Source organism: Canis lupus, chromosome 21 (assembly GCF_011100685.1).
Source record: "Canis lupus familiaris isolate Mischka breed German Shepherd chromosome 21, alternate assembly UU_Cfam_GSD_1.0, whole genome shotgun sequence".
Classification (NCBI taxonomy): Eukaryota; Metazoa; Chordata; class Mammalia; order Carnivora; family Canidae; genus Canis; species Canis lupus.
The window spans coordinates 21,436,965-21,464,832 of record NC_049242.1 but is presented as its reverse complement, the minus strand read 5'-3'; the positions used below and the strand labels follow the sequence as shown (position 1 = coordinate 21,464,832).

At 38.9% G+C, this 27,868-nt stretch overlaps 1 protein-coding gene across 3 annotated transcripts in view; it reads right to left on the bottom strand.

The window, feature by feature from the left end:
• PAK1 (p21 (RAC1) activated kinase 1) overlaps positions 1 to 27,868 on the bottom strand; it is a 144,826-nt gene that overhangs the window by 60,672 nt on the left and 56,286 nt on the right. Inside the window, exons 1-2 of one of the 3 annotated variants that reach the window (XM_038568520.1) lie at positions 24,523 to 24,543; positions 7,977 to 8,187 (exon numbers count right to left, since the gene is read on the bottom strand). In XM_038568520.1, coding sequence (XP_038424448.1) covers positions 7,977 to 8,166 — 190 coding nt within the window. In that variant the 5' untranslated portion in view covers positions 8,167 to 8,187; positions 24,523 to 24,543. Of the gene's footprint in view, positions 1 to 7,976; positions 8,188 to 22,463; positions 22,656 to 24,522; positions 24,544 to 27,868 lie in introns of those variants that run through there. The other 2 variants (XM_038568519.1, XM_038568521.1) reach the window with 2 other exon arrangements.

Sequence of the window (27,868 nt, the reverse complement as noted above, 5' to 3'; positions counted from 1 at the left end):
CTTTGTTTCTGTTTTTTTTTTTTTTAAGATTTTATTTATTCATGAGAGACACAGAGAGAGAGAGAGGCAGAAACACAGGCAGAGGGAGAAGCAGGCTACATGCAGGGAGCCTGATGTGGGACTCGATCCTGGGTCTCCAGGATCATGCCCTGGGCGGAAGGTGGCGTTAAACTGCTGAGCCATCCAGGCTGCCCTGAAGTTTGAATTTTTGGTATTATCCATCAAAGTTTAACACAAGTACCTGCATGATCCAGCAATTTCACTATGTATATATACCCAACAGAAACATGTAAACAAATGTATAAAGACTTGCACAAGAATGGTCAGAGAACACTACTTGTAATAGTCTACTGCTGAAACCAACCTTATGTTCATCAATAAAATATTTCTATGAACTGAACTATGCAATGAAAATGAACTAAGCTATGTGTAAAAACAGATAAATCTTATAAATGATATTAATCAAATGAAGGCAAAGAAAATATGTGCTGTAGGATTCTACATACAGCAAGTTAAAAAGAAAGACAAACTCATATAAGGAGAGAGCTGCTAGTGCCTGGAATGGAAAACGCAGAGAATTTCTAGGAGGCTGGCTATATCCTTTCTTTTTGTCATGTTAGTGGCCACATAGGTGCAGTCAATGTATCACTGAACTGTACACTTCTGCAATGTGCATTTTTCTATATAAAGGTGTAAAAGTGCAGTGGAGGAACCTACAAGAACTCTGGTTCATGAGCCACATATGACCCTACAGAGTATTTAGTCCAATTTTTTCATTTTAAAAAATGAGAAAGCCCAGAAAAATTCAGAGAGTTGTCCAAGGCCACACAACAAATACATGAGAGCACTGCAATAGGAACCAAACACCAAACAGAATATTTTATAAATTACTTCCTTAGAAAATCTTGAACACATAGTTCGCTGCCAAGCCCAACTCCTAATATCATCTGTACATCAATGCTTCCAACCATGTTGACAACAATTACGTAAGTGAATCAGAGAACAGAGGAAAAGAAAGAAAAGGGGAAAAAAGGGAAAAGGGAGAGGATTAGAGTAAGAATGAAATGAAGAGTATCTAAGAGATTTGTAATTTTAAGAGGCTTACCTTTTTGGCCTCAGTTTCAAATATATTTGTTCTAGAAATCCAGGCCCATATCCAGAGCTTAGAATTCTCCTTCTGACAGGTTACAGAGAACTCTTGGGAACTTCTTGGGAAACCTGTTCTTGGGTCTGCTTAGTCTCAGTGCACAAAATAACTTAATCTGGTCTTCCCATTAGCCCTATCTAAACCAATAGGAAATACAACCTAATATGTAGGAAGAGAAAGGTCGTCTACCCCAGAACCATTCTTTAATTCTATCTTGGAGGAACCCTGTCAAGGGCTATTTTGTAAATCTTTTAACAGCTCTTAAATGTTAATCATAAATTTCAAAAGAAAAAAAAAAATTTCAAAAGAAAACCATGACTGCAAGCAACAATAGCCACCAAAATCACTACCAATTCTTAACAAGGCTGCAGTTTGCATAACATTTTTCACATCTTTAGTCTTATAATCCTTTCAGCAATTCTATGAGATAAATATTTTTGTGTGCCTGTACTACAGATAAGAGAACTGAAGCCAAGAAAGGTAAAGCAACTTACCAAAGGTTACAAAGTCAGGGATGGGCAATGGTGATAACTTCAAGGGCTTGAACTCCAACATGGCTTCTTTTGTATGTATTGCGCCTTCCCCATATTGCAAACTATGTGAATATGCCAGTGACTGATGTCATTAAATGCAAATTGGTTTTAAAGTAGGTTAAAAGAAATAACCATATCAGTTCCATGAAATGTATCAGTCTATGTCTTGGATGGGAGCCCTCAAACACTATATGGTGTCTGAGGTCTTAGAAGAATGAAAGGACACAGACCAGAAGTCAAGAGACAATGATTCAAATTCAGACTCCATGCACTACAACTATGCAGCTGGTAACCTTGGGCAAGTTGTTGATTGGTTAAGCCTAAGTATTAGTATTGTACAGTGGAATCAGAGCTTCAGTCCCAACTCAGCCATTCCCTAACTAGATGACCTTGAGAAAGTTACTTAATCACTGTGAACCTCAGTTTACAGTCTACTAAGTGAAATATGTATCTACCTGAAAGGCTGGTATATTTCACAAACATCAAAGTTCCTAATATTCTGTGTGGTAGTTAATAGACATTCAATAAATAGTAACTGGGTTATTGTTGTTACTATTTTATGGTTATTATTATATAATTACTATTTGTTATTACTACTAGTATTCTTTATTATTGTTATTACTAATTTGAAGATCAACTAAAGTAAGGAAAATGTACATGTTTTATAAGCTAAAGAGCTTTACAAACATGAGTTATCATTAACATAAGGAAGTTTCAGAGTAAGACTTCCTAACTACTAAGACAGAGAAACTGTGGCTGAGAAGAAAGAATCATTCTGATGTCACGTAACTAGAGATCACAAGCTTGAAGAAACAAAGTGGAAAAAGAAGCCTACAACCTCACCCATCCTAACTTTAACCCTATCTTCAGCCTAGTCCATCTGGCTTTCTGATAGCATGGGAAATGAGGCTGACATTGCCAAATCCTATGGTGTAGTACAGCCATCCAGGTTTCAGCACAAATCGTTGGCTTACTTATTTTTTTAAAAGACTTATTTTTAAGAAGCACTTCTCATTGGTTCATCTGAGCTAATCTGAGCTCAAGGCAGTAAAACACTCCAAACTTGGGAAAGAAAAAACACTGACGTAGTCCAGTTTTAAAATTAACTTTGCTAAACTCTTCCCAAGCCTGGAGAATTCCACTTTGGTTGTGAAAATTCAGCCAGAAGAAGATTCCAAACTAAATGCTGCAGGACTTATTAGAATAAACCAAAGGCTCCAGATCCTAACCACAGGTACCAGGCTTTCCCACATAGAATTCTGTAACCCAGAGCCACATATTACAAGCCTTCAACTACAGCTTCTTCCAATTATTTATGCATTCCCTCAGGCACACACTGAAGCTGTGCTGGAGGTCAGCATTAGGTAATGCCCACAGACATTCTAGCCATTGCCAGCTCAAATCTCAACCACTACTGCAGGCCACAAAGACTCTTCTTTCTCGTTTCCCAAATCTCTTTAGAGACCTAAAAGTGCTCCCTTGGTAATTTTGGCTCCAAAAGTCTGGGTAGGACCTAGGCATCTGTTATTTTTTAAGAGCACCATGAGTGAGTCAGATGTGTAATCTATGTTGAGAACAACTAACAGAGACAGTAGGTTATACTGTAACAGATACTTTAGGAAGACTTAGTTCCACACTCATCCCTGCCACTTTCCAGTTGTGCGATCTCAAGCAATTTAATTTTCTCTAAACCTCAGCCTCCTGAACTGAAAATGACTTGTGGGCATCAGATTAAAACAAGAAGTGAGTTAAAAAATAAAACAAAACAAAAAAACCCTCATATTTATAGTGTTTTACAGTTTAGAAAATGGTTTTATATCCACTATGTCAAATGGCAAAAATCTACTAATGATAGAAGTGACAGGAATTACAATTCTTCCTACTTTACAGAGGAGTATACTGAGGTTAAAACAAATTGGTAAGAGGAAAAGATCACAGAATAAACGTCAGAGATGGGACTCAATCTTGGGTCTCTAAGTCCAGATCTAGACCATTTCTGGGCTAAATACTTTTAGTATGGGCATACCACTTCAAAAAACTGCCAACACTGCTTTGTATCGTGCTAGGACTAAGTGAGGCACAAAGCAAAGGTCAATGAATGCTTATTGGTTGAAAGATAGTATCAACAAAGCATAAAATTAAGCTGAACAAAGGCTCCAAACAAAAGGGGTAAAAAAAACTTCACTTATTTCATTTTGATGTATACATTAATTACAGACATCTTAAAGCAAAAAGGTGACACCCACATGCTCAGGGCATGCATAGAAAAACTATAAGGGATGAAAGAGAGGGTAGTAGATTATTTCACAAGAACTTCTTAAAACTCTATGCTTTCTACATCTATGCTTTGAATTCACAGAGAAACTGCTTTGATCTTGAGCTATGTGATTTATTTTCAGAATAGATCTGGCCTAGGATCACTCAGTGAGAGTGTCCAAGAAAAATGTCTGGGTTTACAGCTTTATCACTAAAGTACTTCACAATGGCCTAGTTTCTTTCACCTACATATACAACCCAATCTGACTTCATCTTCATAATCTCATTTGTATTATTAATACAGGATTTCAAAACTATAAGAGACCTTAGAGTCTACTGGTTTGACTCTAGTTTTTTAGTTGAAGGCACTTTAGTCTACAGAGAAATAACTGACCCAAATCGGACAGCCAATTTATGATAGAACTTAAGACTACAACTCAGATATTCAGAACCCCACCTTCCCATTCAGTACATAAGATCATTCCTTTAGTTCTCAATGATGTCTACGGGTTATGCTTCCATCTGCTGTTTTGGACAGGAATCTTTTTTTTTTAAAAAAAAAAACAAAAAAAAAACAAGAGTTTTACTGGGGCACCTGGGTAGCTCAGTGGTTGAATGTCTGCCTTTTGGCTCTCGGGTGTGATCCCAGGGTCCTGGAATCAGGTCCCACATCAGGCTCCCCGCAGGAATCTGCTTCTCCCTCTGCCTATGTCTCTGCCTCTCTCTGTGTGCGTTTCTCATGAACAAATAAATAAAATCTTTTAAAAAAATTTTTTTAGTTATAAATATATAAAAAGAGTTTTACTGAGATATAATACACATACCATACAATTCATCCATGTAGTGCACAATTCAGTGATTTTTTTTTTTTTTTTTTTTTTTTGTATATTCACAGAGCTGGGCAACCATCCCCACAACCAATTTTAGAACATTTTCATCACCCCCAAAAGAAACTCCACATTTCCTAATCCTATCCACCTCCCCCCACAGCCCTGGGTAACCATTCATCTGCTTTTTGCCTATGGATTTGCCTGGATACTTCATATAAATGGAATCATATAAAATATGTGGTCCTTTGTGACTGGTTTCTTTCACTAACACAATGTTTTCAAGGTTCACTCTTGTTGTAGCATGGATCAGAACATCATTTCTTTTTACTACCAAATAATATTTCTTTATATTGATATGCCACATTTTATTTATCCATTCACCAGTTGATGGATATTTGGATAATTTCTACTTTTTGGCTATTACAAATAATGCTGCTATAAACATTCCTGTGCAAGTACTGTGGACATGTTTCCATTTCTAGGTCATAAGGTAGCTCTGTGTTTAATTTTTCAAGAAACTGCCAGGCTTTTCTAAGTGGTTATATCATTTTACAATCCCCCCAGCAATCTCCACATTCTTGTCAACATTTGTTACTATCTTTTTATTACAGCCATCCTACTGGGTATGAAGTGACATCTCACTATGCTTTTGATTTGCAGTTCCCTGACAACTAATGATTTTGAGCATCTTTTCACATGCTTATTAGCCATCTGTATATCTTCTTTGGAGAATGTCTATTTGAATCTTTTACCCATTTTTTAATTGAGTTGTCTTTTTATTATTGAGTTGTAATAGCTACTTATATATTTATGATACAAGTTCCTTAACAGATAAGGATTTAAGAAAATTTTCTCCCATTCTGTAGGTTATCTTTTTACTTTCTTGATGGTGTCCTTTGAAGCACAAAGTTTTTAATTTTGATGGTGTCTACAAAGCAGGAATCTTACTACCTTCCTAGTTAGTTGCAAGAACAATTCCAACTTTTTAATTTTATTTTTTTTTTCAACTTTTTATTTTTTTTTATTTATGATAGTCACACACACAGAGAGAGAGAGAGAGAGAGGCAGAGACACAGGCAGAGGGAGAAGCAGGCTCCATGCACCGGGAGCCCAACGTGGGATTCGATCCCGGGTCTCCAGGATCACGCCCTGGGCCAAAGGCAGGCGCTAAACCGCTGTGCCACCCAGGGATCCCTCAACTTTTTAATTTTAAAAGACCTCTTTACTACATGTAGAAACTTGGGCAAAGACCTACATATATAGATCAACAATTATGGTTGATAAAAGCACAATGTTAAAAATAAGCACACACCTAAACTTAGGGATAAACAAAGTAGCTTTACATGGGAGAAGATTCTAGGGCAGGGTAACACCACCTAATCATAGCCCCTACATCTAGAAAGTTGGCAGCTACTATATAAATGAATTAGCCAAAAAAAAAAAAAAAAAAGAATTAGCCAAAAAATGAAAACTAGGCAACTTACCCATATCTCTTCTGACTAGACCCCAAAAGAGCTCACACTGAAGGTGGAATAGGGGAGATGGTAAACATACAAAGATACAAGCCCAAAATAATCAAAATTCTCAATACTCTCATTTCAGTTATTCAATAGTCATTTCCTGTAAGTAATATCACTGCCTATTAAACATCTCTATGTGAAGACCTCTCAAATGCAGTGTCTAAAATTATCTTTTCACCTCAAATACAATGTGTTTAAAGTCACCATCTTTCCTGTTTTCCAACTACCAACCCTCCTGACTTATTCTCTTCCTGTGTTCCTTATTTGGTTCATGATACTATCATCTACCATCTTCTACTGATCCATAACTATGCAGTCATATTTTTCTGTAATATAAGATAGTTTCTGCAATTCACCATTGTGCTTATTATATTTGGCCTACTATTTCAAAATCCCAATTCTGATTTTATCATATAGTCTACTAGCTATTCCTCCCAGCTTCAATAAAGAAATAAAGTGTACTAATATGCAAGTACCTTCTGTGTGGAAGGTATTTAATTAGGAAATTTGCATTTAATTTTCATACAACAACCTTGTGAAATATTATCCCAATTTTAGAGAAATGAAAACCCCAATCTTTCCTAGAGACAGGAAACTAAAAGTCAAGGGAGTTAATTGGTATACCTAAGGTCAGAGAGCTGGTGAGTGATGAATCCAGGATTGAACCAGATCCATCTAAATCAGAAGCTCATGGTAACTATTTATAAACAGAAAACCAACTTCATCAACACAGCACAAGAAAAGACCCTGAAAGCATGACTGAGAATTTCACCTCATATCAAGAACCACTTAAACAAATATTTAAGAAGTTGGGCAGCCTGGGTGGCTCAGTGGTTTAGCGCCGTCTTTGGCTCAGGATGTGATCCTGAAGACCCAGGATCGAGTCCCACGTTGGGCTCCCTGCATGGAGCCTGCTTCTCCCTCTGCCTGTGTCTCTGCCTCTCTCTCTCTCTCTCTCTCTCTCTCTTTCTCTGTATCTCTCATGAATAAATAAATATAAATATAAATATAAATATAAATATAATTTAGGAAGTCAAACAAAAGTCATCTATCAATGTGGACACCCAAACCTCTATTTCACTATGATGTCCATAAGATTTCAGCTACTTGATCAGATACACTGTTAAAATCCTGATTATCCTCCTAGAAGTTTTATCAATAAAAAAGAAAATGAGCCCACCCAGAACGACCTATTCTTAGTAAACTCATGCTTAGTCCTGCTTCCTTTTCCCAGTGATTACCTGCCCTTCTTACTGATACTTCATCTCCAAATCTAGATGTGAGATGAGGACATATGAATAAAGAAGAGGCAATCAAGAATCCAGAAAGAAGACATTCCAAAAATGAAACTAGTTTGGAAGAAAAAAATTTCCAAATAAAGACATTTCAGTATTTCTTATATTTTGTGAGTTCAAAAAAGCTTTATAATTTATAAAGTAAGTAAATATATGGCTTCAGACTGTCCAAACTCTGGCAACATCATAATTATTTTCTTAGAATTTTGCTCAGAAATTGTTCCTAAAAATAAGTCTATTTCCTATTTGACTTGACCTTAGGAAAGAAAGGGAAGTATTTAAGGAGGATAAAGGTATTAAAGGAAAATTAAGTCAAGGAAAGGATAGATCTTTCATCTAAGCTACAAAAAATCTTTTAAGTATACAAATGGTGAGAAAGAAATGAAATACTGTACTTTTATCTCCAGGTAGGATGGATCGGTAAAATCGGTCCTTCTTTTTCTTCTCCTCTGGGTTTGGAGGCAGAGGTTTGGAACCGTGGTTTAGGGTTCCGGCATCTTTGCTGCCAGCTCCAATCATAGTGCTGGTATTTCTCATCGGAGGGGCTGGGGGTTTGTCTTGAATGTCTAGGCCGTTATTTGACATTGTCACCACCACCAGCAAATACTGGAAATCAGAGAGAACATAAATCTTATTATTTTTGTGCAAAAGGATACACGTGAAAAATTGTAAAGAATCCAAGTTATACAACTCATCCTCAAAGGCCCAGCCCAAACCCTTCCACTGCACACTGTAACTATTGCTGTCTTATTCAGTCAACAATACTCAAAGATTTAATACCTACTTTGTTGTCAAGCACTGCTGAAAATTCATAAGGGTCTTGTTATTCTCTACCTGAGGCACTGGAGAGCACAGAAAACCACCATGACGTAATTTTAATGGGAGAAATTTGGCTTAGCTAAATAAGTTTGAATCCCACTGCCACTGACTAGCTTTAGAGAAATTCCTTAACCACTTGGGTTCCATTTATTCATTCATTAAATAAAACTGCTTAACAGCATTCCACATGGTGACCCTTTGCCAACCTCTAATTTTGTAGCCTTAGGAAAATCATTTTCCTTCTCTAGAATGGACTGTATCACTATATCAAGAGTCAGTAAAGCTGACAGTTTTAATAGTTTTATTGGAACACAGCCATTCATTTACATATTGTTCATGGCATCTTTCACATTCCGATGACAGAATTGAGTAGCTGCAACAGGGACTATATGTCTGCAAACCTAAAATATTTATCTTGTCCTATACAGGAAAAGTTCACTAACCCTTGGCCTATATCATTTCTCAGTATCCTCTTCCTCTAATATTTGACCTTGTTCTAAATACATGATGGTCAATGCAGTAACCATCCTGTCATATACGGTGTTGAATTTACTGGCAATCTCCAATGCTTCTAGTAGAGAGAAGGAATAAAATCTTTTTAAAAAGGAAAAAATTCATATCACAAGGTACCAATAATTTTAATGAAAATAGATGTTATTACTTTAAATAAGTAAACGTCCTTGACAAATTGGCAGGCATGTATGTATACAGGATTAATAAAGTCTTATTCTTCCAGGTTACAGTGGAAACATCTTTAGCCATGACTACTTAGAATATAAGCTCCTTGGAGTAAACAAAATAGTGCTTTAGAGACTAAAGTTTCTAATTAAAAAAAAAAAACATAAACCAATATAATAATCACCAAGAGCTTTTTAGAAATATAGATGCCCTGTTTTGACCTCCATAAATTTTGATTTAATGTAACTGGGTTATGGCCAAAATTCTGTAATTTTAAAAATTAGTGACCCCAGTGCCAACCAGATTTGAATGCCACTGCTTTAGATGTCAATTACTTAAATGCCATGAATAAAATATATGAATCTTTTTTACATTTTCTAATAATTGCAGAACTAAATGACCCTTGTATCCACTTTTTCCATCAATTCTTTCTCCACATGCCATCAGTGATCTAAAACGCAGTACTCTTCTGCTTTAATATCCATCACTGACATCCCAGAACAAAAGCTCAAGTTCCTTACTAACTTAGCCACCAAACTAGGACACAGCCTACCTTCAAACTATACCTTGGAAATATCTGTTCTCCTGACCTATTAAGTAGTCTCTCACCCTCCGCCCAATCCCCCCAGTGCCTCGTGTCAAAGTTTTCTCCCTCCTCTGACTGATAAAAAAAATCTTACTCATCTTTCAAGCCAAATTCAAATCACCTTTTGTGTCATTCGTTCTAACCTACCTCTTACAAACCAGCTGCTCCTTCTTTTTTTTTTTTTTTTAAGATTTTATTATTTACTCATGAGGGGGAAAGAGAAAGAGAGAGAGAGAGAGAGAGAGAGGCAGAGACACAGGCAGAGGGAGAAGCAGGCTCCATGCAGGGAGCCCGATGTGGGACTCAATCCCGGGTCTCCAGAATCAGGCCCTGGGCTGACGGCAACGCTAAACCACTGAGCCACCAGGGCTGCCCCTTACTTCTCTTTTTGATCAAAAGAAATGAAGTAAGCAAAAAGAATCTTGTTAATCTATATTAACTCTCTGAGTGGTGTGCTTTTTATCCATTTTTTCTGGTTTCACTTTGCAGGTTTGCCTTTGCTTTTCCTCTCAGTCCCAATTCAGGTCCTCTGCCCCCTCAAAGGGAATTTCCACAGGCTAAGTTCTCCAGTGTACCTTGCTACTCTGGACTGCAGGTTCCAAAATTATACTCCCTACAGCCACCTGAGAGTCTAAGCAGGCCCTTCCTTGCCTCTTAGGTCCTTCAGCCCACAGCTTCATTGAATGTAGGTGCCTTTCAGGACCACAGCCCAAGATTGTGCCAAGAAAGACTGCGTCATCACCCCTTCTGATACAGGCTTTTCTTCATTTCTCAATTTTTTTTTACCATGCTTGGGAGAATTCTCAGGGGCAGACTTCCACTTTCAAAATGATTCCAAATTATCAAAACCTAAAATCTGTTGTTGGAATACAATGACTGAATCCTCTGTACCACATTCCAGCCTAAGTCATCCAGCCTATGCTTGAAAAGTTCTATTTTTAAGAAGTCTACAGTCTCAAAAGTCAGCCTATTCTATCTTTGGTCACTTCATTTAAAGAGTTCTCACTTATATGAAATTCTATCTATCTCACACTGCACTGTATTATTTGCTTATACATTTGCCTCCCCCTTATACATATGCCTCTGCCAGCCCTAGACTAAGAACTCCTCAAGAACAAAGTTCAGTCTTATTTACTTCTCAATCCTCAACACCATGTCTGGCACAGAATAATCAATAAAGATAAGCTGAACAAATGAACAAAGAACAAGTAAACAAATAAATGAACAAAGAAACAAAAACTACCTGTTAGTCTTGAATCATATCTCACAGCTTTTCAGAAAATTCTACTGCTTCTTCCCCAGACTGAACTTTAGATACTTTAAATCCTCTTTCAAAACCCCCAAATCTATTTTCTCAATGCTAAACACTGTCAGTACCTTCAACTATACTCACAGAAACAGTTTTGTACCAAAGATCCTTCCCTCTGATCTTACTTGGACTTGATGTTTCTATACTACATTCCAGCTTACCTGTAGCCCTCCAATCAGTCCTTTCCTGTAGTTTCCCCATAAGTCTTTACTCTTTCTATACTCCACAGATCCCCTCACTGGTCATTTTGTCCATCTACATTCAGCACAATAATTGGCACATTTTTAAAACTATGCCATTTTATTTTAAGATTTTATTTATTTATTCATGAGAGACACACACAGACAAAAGGAGAAGCAGGTTCTCTGCACGAAGCCCGATGCAGGACTTGATCCCAGACCCCGGGATCATGCCCTGAGACAAAGGCACTCAACCACTGAGCCACCAAGGCGTCCCAAAACTATGCCATTTTAAAACTTCATTTATAGAAAAACAAGTCCAAAACATCAGTCCTGAGAGGAGAAAGGAGAAACATACTCAACTCTTAAATAAGGAAACCAAACACATCTTAAATCTTCCAACACTCTGTGCAGGTCAAGGATTTGGGAGGATGATAAGCCAATGCCTTCTAACAGGCTGCAGCTAGGCTGAAGGCCAACGTTTGGAATGATAGTTTAGATGGCACCCCTCTATCTATTCTGGACAACAAACTGATATAACAGACAGAAGGAAAGACAGACTGACCACATTTTACCAATGCCCCAGAGGCTCAGGGGTCATAATAATTTATGAGCAACTAATTATACTGAAGTATTAATTATGAATCAACTGAATGGCTCTATAATAAATGCAGGATCACTGTGAAGTTTCAAAAAGGCAATTGGTAAGGCAATATAATAAAAAGATGACTGGATTTAAAACCAAGAGATCTGGATTTAGGTCCTGGTTCTGATGTTTACTAGTTATGGCTCTAATAAAAGTCCCTTCACCTATAGGCTGCAATTTGTTGTTTCCCACTCTATGGTCACTAGACAGATACTGGTCAAGAGGCAATCAAGGAAGGGAAGTGATTTATATCCTCTTTGCTGTAAAAAGCATAAATTTAGGGCAGAAAGAAGGGAAAGAAATACTTTTCAAGTAGCCACTATGTGAAAGATACTTTACATACTGAATGAAACTGGACAGGGGCCGAGGGAAGGAGTGTGTACACAACAGCTACTTCTTTCTCCTTTACTACATTGGATGCCACAGCCACTAATATAAAAAGGGCCAAGATAAAGACTTTAAGACACACACATACATCAAAGCCAGAAGCAACCTTAGAGGTCATTTAATCTGACCCTCTCATATTCCAGGTAGGAATACTGAGGTCCAAAACATAGAATGAAATTGCTAAGATCATACAGCAATTTAAATGTACAATTGGAACCCATGTCTTCAGACTCTCTGCCAAAGAATTTTCCAACTATACCTAGGGTAATTCTATCCCGTCTATACCTTTTCTGACCTGAATTTTGCTACTCTTGATTTAGGTAAGTCAAATCTAGCCAATGGCAAAAATAGAATGATATAAACATGTTGGGCTGGACTTTTACTAAATGTCTTCATGAAGCTAAGTTCCAAAGAAGATAAATTCCTGGTCTTCAAATCAGCCTTATGAAGTTTTGTACACCTTTTGCTATCATCACAGGTTCTTCATTTAAGTACAATTCAAATCAATAAATTTTTAATGAGTACTTACATATAAGGTGCCATGGTAGAAACCAGGGACAAAGAGATAATTAGATGAATCTGATCTAACTCTAGAGATTCTCACAGTCTAATATTGCAAGATACACAGGATCTAGAAAATCACAATGCCAGGCCAACTGAATACTGCTGTGGAGCAGTACAAATGGTAAAATATCAGAAGACACAAAAAGGAAAGACTATATTGAATTTAGGTGATTAGTGGGGCTTCATAGAAGAGATGATGTTAAAAGCAGGGGCTTAAGGAATAAATAAGTCAGACTAGTGGTCTTTGACTCCAGACTATCAGAACCCCCTATAAGTTTTTTAAAACACCAGCTGAAGTACTTAGGGGGCAGTATACTAAAATATGTAACTTATTTTGAAATGTATTTTTAAAAATAGGAAAGATTAATGGATGAACACAGGGATGTGATAGAATATGCATGCATGTCCATATATAATTTGCAGTGGCTGTGATAAAGCAAATATATGAGAATATTAATGGTAGAAGAATCTAGGTGGTAGATAAACAGGTATTCACTATAAAATTCTTTCAACTTTGCTGTCCTTTTGAAACTTCTAATACAAAGCTAGCGGGTAGGGGGCAAATACCAATGCTGAGCTCTGATTTAATCGGTCTGAAATAGGTCCAGGCATTTGTATAATACGGGAACCAAAGAAAACAGACAATAAAAAATGGATTATTTTTATGGAGAATGATAATGGCAAATGGATGCCAGGCCACTAGAATAGCACACATGTGAGGTTACATGTGGTAGAATCCAACACAAAAATGAAAAAGTAGGACACAGAAAGCCTTTTATGTTCTATAACACATACAGCACTAGTCAGAAAAATGGTCCCTTCTAAGCAGTTCTAGATCTATGCAATGAATGTCCCATGTTAAAAATAAAAGATGACACTTGATTTAAAAAGGCTGTGGAAAGACGACAATGAGAAAAGAGGTGTTGCCTGGAGGAGGGAACCAGCTGCCATCCGTCTGCACTGAAGGCTCTGTGGTGCCTTGAGCTCACACAATGGGACTTGGAGTTTTATAGAGTCCTCTAAACTGCCTAACAGAGTTGCTCAAATTCTAAAAAACAGTTTCCCCAGAGAACCCCCTGGACTAAACATCTTTACAAACAGGATTTCAGCCATCATTTGGCATTGATAGTTTAATAACCATTAACATTAGAAAACACTTTGGAATTTACAGAAAACTTGAAAATCTGTTTGGTTTGTATCATTTTTCTCATTCATTCGTGCAAATATTTATTCATCACCTACTGTTTGCCAGGCTGTGCTGGGGATAAAACAGTGAGCAAGTCAGAAAAATCGAAATATCAGAGACACTGCCAAGTCCCCCAGAGCCAGCAAAGACAGATATCTGAAATAAAGTCTGTGTGACTACAGGACCACTTCTTTTCCTACTACACCACATGTCACTATTCGCTCTAAAGCAATAGGAATGGATATATAACCTGTAATAACCCCTCAGGCCATTATTTAAAATGAAGGAGGGAAAGTAAGAAGAAAAAATAAAACCTACTCCATATATTAATTACATTTGTCGTTCAACAACTCAAAGCAGCTGAGACTGGCATGACCAACACTCCACCCAGAACTGGGGAGTACTGCATGCCCTTGACACCTGGTTATGAGAATCTGATCTTTAATTAAATTGTGCCAAGAGGTTTTCTTTGGCAGGAGCCTGGAATGCTGCAGTCTTGAATTTGCTGAGGGAGGTCCTTCTGAAACGTCAAAGGCACTCCCGCTATGTAGCCTCCAGCCACTTGCTCTGGTGTAGCAACAAGAAAGCAACTGCTGAGGTAGCAGGGAGGAAAACTGGAGGCTGTTTCTGGGCTGTTGGGAAAGCTACTTTAATTTCTGACACTCAGTTTCCTCATGTAAAGCACAAATAAGACTGTACTTTATAAAGTTATGAGAATTTAAAAGCATATTATATATAGAAGGACTTAAGCATGCCACCCAGAACAAAATAGATGTCCAATAAATATCTGTTCTTATCCTCCACTCATCTTTCTAGTTTCAGCTCTACTGTTCTTTAAACTTAGTCATTCCAGCTCAATATGCTTTCATGACCCTGCCTTTGCCCACACTGTTCTCTCTGCATAAAATGTCCCAACTTGTCTGCCAATCAAACTCCTACTCATTCTTCCAGACCCAGTTTGATTCACTTACTCTATGAAACCTTCACAGAAGCCACCCTACTTCTATCTTTTCACCAAAATTTAATAGCAGTTTATACATACTTCTATGCAGCAGTCAAGGGACAAAACTGAGTCTGATTAATCTCTATGTCTCCAAATCCCACCCAGCACAGACCTGGCAAACACTAGGTAATAAGCAAGGGTTCACTGACTAAGGCAGCCTGGTTCACAGAAAAGAAACATAGGAGCCACAGTTTTAAACCTTTACTTTATAGCTGGGAACCTGAAACCCCTAGGGGTATGAAATTTACCTAAAAATCACTCAATGAAATAGTGAGGACATGACTCTGATTATCCTGACCCTCTTAAAAACACTCTTTCTATACTAATTATAATTTGAGACAGAGTGAACAGAGGGCTGTACTTGGAATTAGAGAGTATGAGAGGCAGCAAAGTGAAATGGAAAAATTGGCAGAGAAATTTGAGGTCAGTGACTTAAGCTAGCCCTGTACCTTCACCTTCCTCTCCCCTCCCCAATCACACCTACACATCTTCTTCAATTCTACCACCCTTGCAGATAGCCAATGGAGTTACTTGCAGAAACTAGTATTAAAGCTCTCATAATCCTTGCCCTACCATCTTGGAAAATTTCTGACCTGCAGCCCCAAATAAGCTATTCCCAACAGTTAAGGGAAAAATTCAAATTTAAGCTTCAAACCATTAGACTTCCCAATGGATGCTGTGAACGGAGATCATCACTAAAACCCGAGCTGAAGTCCATACAATCTGAGAGCTGAAAGGAACCCATAAGGCCATTTGGTTCAACCTTCCAAAAACACTGGAATCTACTCAGCTGTCTCCTGGATGGATCACCTTCTAGTCCATCTCTGCCTGAACATACCCTGCAATTTCCCACACTCCCAAATGCTTCCCCAAAAGAACATTTTCTCTTGGAAGTGTTAAGAACCACAGCTTGAAAATGAACACTCTCTCTCCTCTAATAGATACTCAGGACCAAGTCAATCGAGTTTCCAGGTCCATTTACTTCAGTCATCCTCAGTCACCCAAAATCTTGTCCCCTAACCTTTTCTGTATGCCCTCTAATTTCATCAAATTCCACAGCCCCTTCCTGACTCTGGATCCCTTTCACTATTTCCTCTGGATCTTCCCATTTGTCATAGGCTAACTCCCCTGGCCTCCTTTTCTTAAAAGGAACTTGGCTATCATCTGAAGAAGAGATTTCTCCAGCAGTCCTCTCAATTAGAGGCTCTTTTCTCTCTCATATCCAACCTATCAGTGCTGTCCTTAATTTTCAATGCTATTTCCAAACCATTCCTTCCTCTTCTTCTTGCATAATACCCACTTCCTGGTCACCTAATTCAAAGACTTTAGTTCCTAGATCAATCTTCTTCTGTACCCCTCCAGTTACCATTCTAGGTGACCTTTACACTCTCTCAACAATGATGACCCTTCCAACACTCTGGCCATTCCAACTACTGTAGGATGATTAAACAGTTTAACAGGCTTTCACTGTACACGTATACTTTAAACAAATCTGATCAATCTAAACAAATCCGATAAACAGAAAACAAAACAATCAACCCCTTTGCCTTTTCTCCCTTTCCAAAATACAACTGGCAAAATTCCCTTTGCAATAGTTGAACTCTAAGTCTCTCCCAACTACCTGTGCTTGAAGTAGCTGAATGTCCTAGAGAACATTACCTGATTGACTGCTTTCACTTGAAAATTATGACTATATTTTTACAAATGATTACCTTGCCTCAAACGGGCATTCAATTAGGCTTTCCACTCACCCCTTCTCTGACGAACTAACCTTCTATGAGAAAAGAGAAATCTTTGCAGGAGAATTCTATCTTCCCACTCCCAAATCTATATGCCTCCCTGCACCTGCATCACCCATTTATAATGAAGGAGATGTTCTTACTGCCATCAAAAGCCATTCCCTCCTCTCCCTCACTTGCACTCCTTCTCACCTGGAATGATTTCTTTCAGCTATATTAATTAACCAATCAATCAATCTCGAGATCTCCCTCCTACACTCCCTCCCTTTTTAGATATATTCAGCCATTCAAGATATATTTATTGAGCATTTACAAATACCAGTACTAATCTAGCTGAATAAGACAAAGTTCCTGTATTTGTGGACTTTATGGACTAGTAAGAGAAGCAGACAAATAAATAAAAAAATGTCAAGTCCATAATGAAAATTTAAGAGTAGTACATGTAACTTAGGGGGTGGGAACAGAGATAGGTGGTACAAAAAAACAAGATGATCAGGACAGGCTTCTCTGAGGAAGAGACACTTATGACCTGAATGAAATGAGACAATTAATCATAGTAATACCTGGAAGCATTTTAAGCAGGGGGAGCAGTAAGTACAAATGTCCTAGATGAGAATATTTTTTGGCATCAGAATAGCAAAAAGGACAACAAGACATAAGTTTAGTGAACAAGGAGAAACATGGTAGAAAACTAAAATTAGAGATACAGCCAGGGTTTAGATTAGATAGGACTTTACAGGCCACAATAATAAGTTTGGATTTTGTATGAAGCATGAAAAGACACTGAAGAGTTTTGAGTAGTGATATGATTTATGTGTTTTTTTTTTTTTTTTTAAGATTTTACTTATTTATTCATGAGGGACACAGAGAAAGAGGCAGAGACATAGGCAGAGGGAGAAGCAGGCTCCCTGCAGGGAGCCTGATATGGAACTTGGTCCCAGGACCTTGGGATCACAACCTGAGCCAAAGGCAGATGCTCAGCCACTGAGCCACCCCAGCATCCTTAATATATATATATGATATATATATATTAATTATATATATTAAACTATATATATAGGGTTTTTATTATTATTATTAATTACACAGAGAGAGAGGCAGAGACATAGGCAGAGGGAGAAGCAGACTCCCTGCGGGGAGCCCGACGTGGGACTTGATCCCGAGACCCTGGGATCACAACCCGAGCCAAAGGCAGATGCTCAACCACTGAGCCACCCAGGCATCCCACTGATTTATGTTTTAAATAGGCCACTCTGGTTGCAGAAAACAGACTGCAGGGGAGCAAATGCAAAGTGAAGAGACTATTAAGAAATTATTACAATAATCCAGGTGGGGATTGATGGTAGCTTGAATGGACAGCAGTAGATATACAGCAGTACACCAAAGGTAGATATTTTCAAGGTAGGGCCAAATGGCTTATTTAGAGACTGGGTGTACAGTGTGAGAAAAAAAGAAAAAATGAAGATGATCTCTAAATTTTTGGCCTGATCTGTGAATACTGAGTGAAAATAAACATGTCTCCTATTCCAAGACACACATACACCCTTCCCTTGACACCGATATCTTCCTCAAAATACATTTGTTTTCCTTCATAGAAAAACTTCTCAGAAGAATTGTCTACACTATCTCCACTTCCTCCCCTCTGTTTGCCAAGTAACACCCTGCATTTCACCAAAGTAGTCTCATCAAGATTACCAACCATCTCCAGGTTGCCAAATCAAATGGTTACTTTCTGTCCTCACCTTACTCAATCTCTCTGAAGCACTCACCTGGCTTTCCTTCTATCTTTCTGTACTCCTATCTCCTTTGCAGACTCTTCCTAGCTATCCTCCACATGTCCAAGGTTAGGAACCTTTCTTCATATGCTACACTTTTGTCTAGATGATCTCATCCATACCCATAGCTTTACTTATTACCTATATGTTGATGATGCCCAAGTTTCTACCTTTAGCCCAAAAGCTCTTTTCAGACTAATAATCACCAGTTAAGACAACCAACTCTACCTGCATTTCTCATAAGTACCTAAACCTAAAATGAACAAATGAAACTCATAGTTTTCACATCTATCATGAATTATATTTGCTTATTATACATTTCCAGCAATAAACGGTAAGCTTCACAAAAAAGTAACTAAGCCTTTTGTGTTTACCAGTGTATACCTAGCAAGGAAACGGCTCAGCAAGAGTTGACAGCAAGATTTACTAGACCCTGACTCTACCCTCAAAATAGTCACATATTAATGGGACAGGCAAATGGATAAAGCACAATAATGGTATTACATGGTAAGGGCCCCTTTGAGTGGTCAGAGGAAGGACATGATGTTTCATGAATCCTAGAGAGGGGCCCTTAATAGCCTAGGAATCAAGGAAGACTTTCTTAACAATATAACTTCAGTGTTTATTTTTGCAGAAATAGTTATTAAGTGCCTACTAGATAAATTTTTCTTTTTTATACAATTATTTTTAAGCTTTATAATAACTCTTCAAAGTAGGTGTAAATATATTCCATCTTATACATGAAGCTGAGAAAGATTAAAAACCAAGCAGCTAGTAGGTGGTGGAACCAAAATTTGAACTGTCGTCAGGATGCTTTTAAATCCTTCCCACTTCCTCCTTTTCATCTGCTTTTTTTTGTTATATCACAAGACATCACCAAAAATAATCTTTTATACTTGTTTGACCTAAAAGAAATCATCACTATACCTCTTGAACTCAGCTTTTTGCATATGGTTCAATTACCAGTCCCTAAATCATCCTCATCTCTCTCCTTATCCTTTGTTATTAAGGATTGAGGCTCAGTTTTAAACTAGTCCTTGAGGAACCCTAGGCATTTCTTTCATGCTACAGCATATGAGCATTTTTCATGGTTGAAAATACATTCAGGAACAACCACAGTAACATCTGTAGAGCACTTCACAGTTTACAAATTAGTTTCACACATTCATTATTTCATTTGATCTTCACCAACACTGTGAGGTATTAAATTCCTATTTTACAGAGGCCAATGGAAGTGAAATGCCTAGCCTAGCTCCATCTGGACACTACAGCCCACCAGAAGTTGAATTTAGGAAAATAGAGGGGTGTGGAAAGGAAGAAGAGAATAAATGCCTGATAGAGGAAGCTCACCCAAATGGCCTAGGGCCAGGAGAAATTAAAAGGAACCACATCAGTTTCCCTTCCAAGGTAATGAGTGTTTGGTCATAACACAGTTGACCTCCCACATGGAATTGCTCTTTTTTTCATCTCAGTAGTACCCTGAATCCAGCCCCACAAGTAGACAGTAGACAGAAAAGAGAATAGAAAATTCTCTGTATGCTAGATGAATACATAGGGTGAGAGGGGAACATGGCATAAGACAACAGATACCACCTTTAGACAAGGCTTGAATTTAGTCCCAGCTCTGCCACTGACTTGCTGATTAAAGTTTCCTCCTCCTGTGTTATAACAGCCCCTTGAGCTTCTATTACATATACATAACACAGGAGGTTACAGATGCCCATATTCCTTAACATACAATGGTAGCAACTGAGTCCAATTTCCATCTTGGTATCCCCAGCACCTGGCACCATACTAACACAGCATAGATGATCCAGAGAATGTGTGCTGATGGATGTCATTTCAAAGCTTTTTGTATATATGTGCATTCCACATTACAGTCTAGACAGTGAATATCCAGAAAAATAGCAACCTTGTCTTATCTCTGCTTTTCCTTTCAGTCTCCTACTTTGAGGACACTGCTCAAGAAACGTTTGTTGAAACAAACCAGTTTGCAGAAACAAACCAGTCCAAAAAGCCAGCCTTTGGAGAGAAAGAAATTAATCTATATGGTCCTCTTTCCCAGACTGTAGTCTTCCCACCATACCTACCTCTACTCCCAAACAACCCCTATCTTGCCCAGTCCACCCTCTTCCTCAAAAGATCACTTATTCTTCTCCCCAAGGACTCCACCTTCTTTCCCTCTACTCCATCCCTACTATCCCCTCTTCTTGCCTAGGCTCACAAGTCACCTCTTTTCCTCCAGGTCAGCAATGCTTCAAAGCTGCCACAGAGTTTTTGTTCCCAGTCACTGGTCTCATAAAAGACAGTCTTGGCCTCTGCTCAGCCCTATTGGACACCTTGCTCTTCTCCCACTCTAGTCTTCAAGCTCTCCACTTATCATCTTGCTTACTCTCTACTGCCCGCTTCCCCTCTGGGAAGGAAGCGAGTGTCGAAGATTGCTTATTGGCAGCCCCAAAGCAAGACATAGAAGTAGAATTGCACTTTGGGAAGACAGAATTTGTAAATGAAAGCTGAACGTAAGGGAGTTAGGTAGGAAACAGTGTCTGGACCTCATAAACACCACAATAAAGGTCCCTACAAGCCTATTAATAATGAGAAATCTTAACCAACAATTTTATTTCCTACATTTCTTTTTAAAGATTTCATTTTTAAGTAATCTCTACATCTAACATGGGGCTAAAACTTACAACCCCAAGATGACAAGTCCCATGCTCTACTGACTAAGCCAGCCAGACGCCCCTTAACCAACAATTCTAAAAGGAAAAGAGAAGAAAAACCTAACCAAGAGAAGGACCCAAGAGTGGGAAAGAAAAACTAGCTATGGAGGGGAAAGGATAAGAAAGGGAAATATGAGGAGAGCAGGAAGAAAGAAGAAAGTGGAGGGTGGGAGAAAAGATGGATAAGGGAGAAGGAAAAATTATCAGGAGTAGGAAGCAGAAAGAAAAATGGGGAGAAGACAAGGAGGCAGAAGAGAATCACAGAAACAGGGGAGGAAGGAGATGGAAATAATCAAGGTAAGTTAGTTTCAGGCCTAACATGTGTTTCTTGGTCCCAGATAATTAAGAAGGAAAGAATCATAGTGAGTAAGACATTACACAGCCCCCAAGGTCTGTCATTAACTAGGCTGAATAAGATGGGGGCTCTAGAAAAGATAGCCTAGTTTAAAGCAGCTTTACACCCAAGTATCAAATCACTGGCCAGTTCAGAGAAAAACCATTAACATGCCTTGACCTGTTTCTTTCCAACCCCACCTTACAATACCCAACATATCTACACCCAACACTAAAATAATCATCATTTTCAACCTCTGCCTTGTCCACTAAGTCTTTGAGTCCTCAGCACACCACCCAAATGCCATCCAAAAGGCTGGGTGGAGGACAGGATACAAAGGTCTGCTTCTCAAATACCCCTATTTGAGGACATCTCTGCAGCCCATTTCAAGTTTTAACCAGTTCATCTTTCCAAAAGTCAGTCTGACAGTCTGGGGAAGCCAAAATTACAAACATAAGGTCAAGTCCTCATTGCATAGATAAGGAAACTGAGGCCCACAGAGGCTGCCTGAACAGGACCAGCTACCTCAGGTCTCCTATCTCCTGGTTTACTCCACCTCATAACAGGTCACTTATAATATAATGCCCCTCCCCAGCACCCAAGAGAAAGCCCCCATGGTCCCAGCAGGCCAGCAGCTAAGCAAAGACAGAGGAAAGCATCACCCTAACAACCAAGCAGAAGGGTGTTAGCAAACGAGAATGGCTCCTGAGACACAGTAGTTCCCCCCAAAATCAGCTTCTCCTTCACAACCTTCCCTAGCCAGAGCTCTGAAACCAAATGCTGGCCTAGCCCTAGGCCAGCTCATCTGAAGGTTCAGCTCTCAGCCACTTCTCTCATTTAGGGTCTCTTAAGGAAAGAGACCACCCGACTGCGCACCACTCCCCGGAAGCCAGCGGAGACCCCTCCCCCTCCTCAGCAGCTCCCAGCTGGGCGCGCCCCAGGGTGGGCCAGCATTACCTGGTGGGGGGAGCTGGCCCCGGCATCTCTGGCGCCTGTTTTTGTCGCAGAGCCGCACCTCTCCCGCCCAGCCAGCCGCACAACGCCGTGGCTCCACCCGCGCCGCTCTACTCGGCTGGGGCCGGGCTCCCAGCAGCTCAGCCGCCCCAGCACCCGCTCCCGGTGCAGCACGCTCCCGCCCTCGCAGGGCGCAGCGGAGGCGCAGCTTCGGGGTTGGCGAAGCAGAAGGGGCGGGGGAAGAAGGGAGGGAAGGAGGCGGGAGGAAACCGCGCTTCTCCTTTCCCCGAAGCTCAGAGGGCGGGGAGACTACTACCTTCCCACCCTCTCAGCTGTTCTCCCCTACCTAGTCTCCAGCAGGAGGCAATTTCTCACACAGACCAGGCTTTCCAGCGCCTGTCAGAGTCCTGGGTGAGCTCCAGAGTCAAGGAAGAGAACCAGACCCCCTCTGTGCCTTCGTTTCCGCAGCTGTGTCTGGACTCCAGAGCAACTCAGGTCAACCCCAGGATTTTATCAGATCAGCCTTCTGGGAAAGAGATGCACCCACCCCTCTACCCCACCAACAAAGGTGTCTAATGCCCTAGGGAAAACTCTAGGTGGGCACTTACAGCTGCTTCCAAGCAAAGAAAGATCATCAGCAGCTACCATTTATTAAGTGCTATTGTGTACCAGATGCTTTACGAAATGTTATGTCTTTCTCACCACAACCTTAAGAAGTAGGCTCTCTACCAAATCACATGTCAAAACTGGGGTCCAGGAAGAACGTAGTTTCATACACTAATTATTTCTTAAGCATATCCTGTGAATCAGGCATTGTAATGAGCCTGAAACTGAACAACATATTGCAGGACATTCACCAACCCTGGCCCAGACCCCCTAAAATCCTATTAGTGCCCCCTCAATAATTTAACAACAAAAACCCACCTTCATACATATCCAAATGCTCCCTAAGAAATAATATTGTCCCACCAACTTCCCCTCTACACCCTACTCTTGAGACATATGGCAGGAGTCACATTATGCAAGGTCTCCTCCAGGTCAGAACTAGGAGTTTGGGTTTTGTTCTAAGTTTTAAAAATTGGAAGGTTTAGGGAGATTTCCAGCAGAATGACAGATCTAATTTGCATCTCTAACAGGATCACTAACTGCTGAATGGAGAATAAAGGGGAGAATGATGGAAACAAGAAAACAAGTTAGTAGATTGTTAAAGAACTCCAGGCAAAAGAAGATGGTAATGATTTAGACTAATATATTATTGGAAAATGAGGCCAAAATGAAACAAGTATATTCTAAGGACAAAGCTTGGAAGCAGCAGCACAACTTGGGTGAAAGACAGAATGAATGTAGTGGGTTAAAAAGGGCAATGACTTTCTCAAGACCACACAGCTGGAAAATAGCTAAGTCGTTGCAACTTTGGTCTGACTCCTAAACCTATGCTTTATTTCTCTCTGCCATGTTAGTCACCTTTATATCAACTGCTATACCCTGCCCTGCTGCCTAGCAAAGAGGAGGTAACCTGCATTATGCCTGACCGATGATTTAAGTGTGCTAGAGAGAAATTTTATAGTTTTTATCCATTTTCCCTGCCAGATGTCTACACCTCCATTCAATGTGCCAAAATTATTTAACTGCAGAAATGTGGGGGAAAAATTCATGAGAAGAGAAAGAGCTCTTCTGTTAAGTATCTCTCACTTTTCCCAGACCCTGAGTACCCACACTAGGCCAATTACAAGTTCCAAATTTGGTGGAAGAGACAGGGAATTTCTTGAAGGCATCAATGTTATAGAGAGAACTGGTCAATAACACAGGGTGGGGGTCCTGCTACACTGTGAGATCTCAGCTTCAAAGTAGCTTTAGAATGTTCTTTTGACTCCATACCCTTGTGTCAATTTATACAGAGCGGATAAAAGGCAGAAACAGTCCTCTGCCTCGGACATAGTTTTTCAAAGTAATCATCAATAATCATAGCATCTGATCTTATGCAACTTTCCACCCCCTGCAGCATCCCCCCTCTCTTACAGATGGTTTTCCACATTCTGCTGAACTACATGTAGAGGACAGCCTGGGTGGCTCAGCGGTTTAGTGCCGCCTTTGGCCCAGGGTGTGATCCTGGAGACCCGGGATCGAGTCCCACGTCAGGCTTCCTGCACGGAGCCTGCTTCTCCCTCTACCTGTGTCTCTGCATTTCTCTCTCTCTCTGAGTCTCTCATGAATAAATAAATTTAAAAAGAAAAAGAAAAGAAAAAAATGAAATACATGTAGAAACAAAGAACTCTCTTGGAATAGCATTATTAAACAATGCTTCCTAACATTCAGCCAGGTGCCTTTCTGTACACTTCCAATTCTGCCTCCTCAAGCACTCAGAAACCATCCTTCAAAACAAATATTAAAGGCTTCAGATATGCATTATCATAATCTATCAAGCCCCTGCACATTTTCTCTTCTCCAGGATAGATACTCCCAGTCCTATTAATCACCTGATCATTTAATAACTATTGAAGCATCTTGTATAAGCCAGCAGGGATAGATACACACCAGTGAACAGAACCAAACCTTCAAGGAGTTTACGGTTTTAGTATGATGGTTTTCAACTCTCCCTTTGCATCAAAATTACCTGGGAAACTAAAACTATATGCTGAAGTCTTAGCACAGATTTTTGACTCAGTTGGTCTGAAATGCGGATAGACAATATATCTTTATGGATGTAACTATAGCTATATAGATACCATCTATAAAGAGGGCTAACATTACCTGACTTCAAGACCTACTTATAAAGCTACAGTGATCAAGGCAGTATGGTACTGGCTAAAGAATAGACAAATAGATCATTGAAACAGAATAGAGAGTCTGAAATAGACCTACATAAATATAGCAACTAATTTTTGATAAGAAAAAAAAATAAATTCAATGAAGAAAGAATAGTCTTTTCAATAAATGGTGCTATGCTAGAACAATTAGACATCAAAAATTAGTCTGGACATAGACTTCATTTTACACAAAAATTAACTCAAGATGTATCATATACATAAATATAAACTGAAAAACTATCAAAATGTATAGAAGATAACATAGGAGATCTAGATGGCCTTAGTTTGGTTGGTTATGACTTATTAGATACAACAGTAAAATCATGATCCATAATAAAAGAAAAAGTTGGTAAATTGAACTTTATTAAAAAGTAGAACTTCTGTAAAAGATACTATTAAGAGAATGAATGACTTGAGAATTTCTCAGTGATTTGAGAAAATATTGGCAAAACACCTATCTGATCAAGAACTTATATTCAAACAAAAGATGTTGATGAGGATCGAGAGAAAGGGGAGCCCTCTTACACTGCTGGTAGAATGCAAAATGGTGCAGCCACTCTGGAAAACAGTACAGAGGCTCCTCAAAAAGTTAAAAATAGAACTACCTGGGATCCCCGGGGTGGCGCAGCGGTTTAGCGCCTCCCTTTGGCCTAGGGCGCGATCCTGGAGACCCGGGATCGAATCCCACATCGGGCTCCCGGTGCATGGAGCCTGCTTCTCCCTCTGCCTATGTCTCTGCCTCTCTCTCTCTCTCTCTCTCTCTCTCTCTGTGACTATCATAAATAAAATAAAAATTAAAAAAAAATTAAAAAATAGAACTACCCTACAACTCAGCAATTGCTGTACTAGGTATTTACCCAAAGAATACAAAAATACAGATTTGAAGGGATGCATGCACCCTGATGTTTATAGCAGCATTATCAACAATAGCCTAACTACGGAAAGACCCCAAATGTCCATCAACTGATGAATGGATAAAGAAAATGTGGGGTGTGTGCGTAGAGTATATATGATGGATTATTACACAGCCTCCAAAACAATGAAATCTTGTCATTGCAATGATGTGGATGGAGCTAAAGTATATTATACTACACAAAGTAAGTCAGCCAGAGGAAGACAAACACCATATGATTTCATTCATATGTGGAATTTAAGAAACAAAACAGATAAACATATGAGAAAGAAAAAAAAGAAAGAAAGGGAAGAAAAACATAAGAGACTCTTAACTATAGAGAACAATCTGAGGGTTGATAGAGGGAGGTAGGTGGGGGATGGGCTAAATGGGTGATGGGTATTAAGATGGCACTTGTTATGATGAGGGCTGAGTGTTTTTGGAGGTGATGAATCACTAAAATCTACTCCTGAAACCAATATTACACGATGTGTTAACTAACTAGAATTTGAATAAAAATTTGAAGCAAACAAAAAAACCTTATATCCAAAATGTACAAAGGACTCTTAAAACTCAACAGCAAGGAAACAAACAACCTAATAAAAAAATGGACAAAAGATCTGAACAGAAACTTCATCAAAGAAGATATAGAGAATATGAATAATCAATATCATATGTCATTTGAGACAATAATGAAGTACAATTACATACCTATTAGAATGACTAAAATCGAAGTACTGATAACACCAACTGTGGGTGAGTATATGCAGCAACAAGTATTTTCATTCATTGCTGATGGGAATATAAAATGGTACAGACACTTTAGCAATTTCTTATAAAGTTAAATATAGATTTACCATACAATCCAGCAATTGCACTCCTATGTATTTACCCAAGCATGCTGAAAATTTATGTCCACACAAAACCCTATCCACAAATATTTATTGCAACCTTATTCATAATTGCCATAATATATAAGCAACCAAGATATCCTTCAATAAAGAAATGAGTAAACAAACATGCATATAATGGCGTGTTATTCAGAAATAAAAAGAAGTGAACTATCAAACCACAAAAAGACACAGAAATACCCAAAGTGGAAAAGCATCCAGTAAAAAGCTAGTCTGAAAAGTATGATATTCTAGAAAATGCAAAACTACAGGAGCAGCAAAAATACATGTGGATGCCAGGGGTTGCGAAGTAGGGGTGGTGTAAGGATGAAGAGCTGAACACAAGGCATTTTTAAGGCAATGAAACCACTATTTTATATTATACTATAATGATGGATACATAACACTGTGCATTTGTCAAAACCTGGAGAACCATACAACACAAAGAGTGATCCCTAATATAAAATAAGGACTTCAGTTAATAATAATGTGTCAATATTGGTTCATCAGTTGTATCACACTAATGCAAGATGTTGATAATTGACAAAGTGCAAGGGAGAGTCAGAGAGAGAGTATATGGGAACTCTTTGTATTTTCTGGTCAATTTTTCTCTAAGCCTAAAGCTGCTCTAAAAATAAAATTTAGTAAAATAAAATAAAAAATAAAGGTTCAAGCAAAACAAAGGACATACAAAATAAAGTTCATTTTCTTTTTTATTTGATTCATTAGACATAAAATTATTCTGCCAAATTGCTATAAAGCTTTCTAAGCACTCTCAATTTTTATACTTATCTCACTGTAGACTAAGAACAGTTCAGA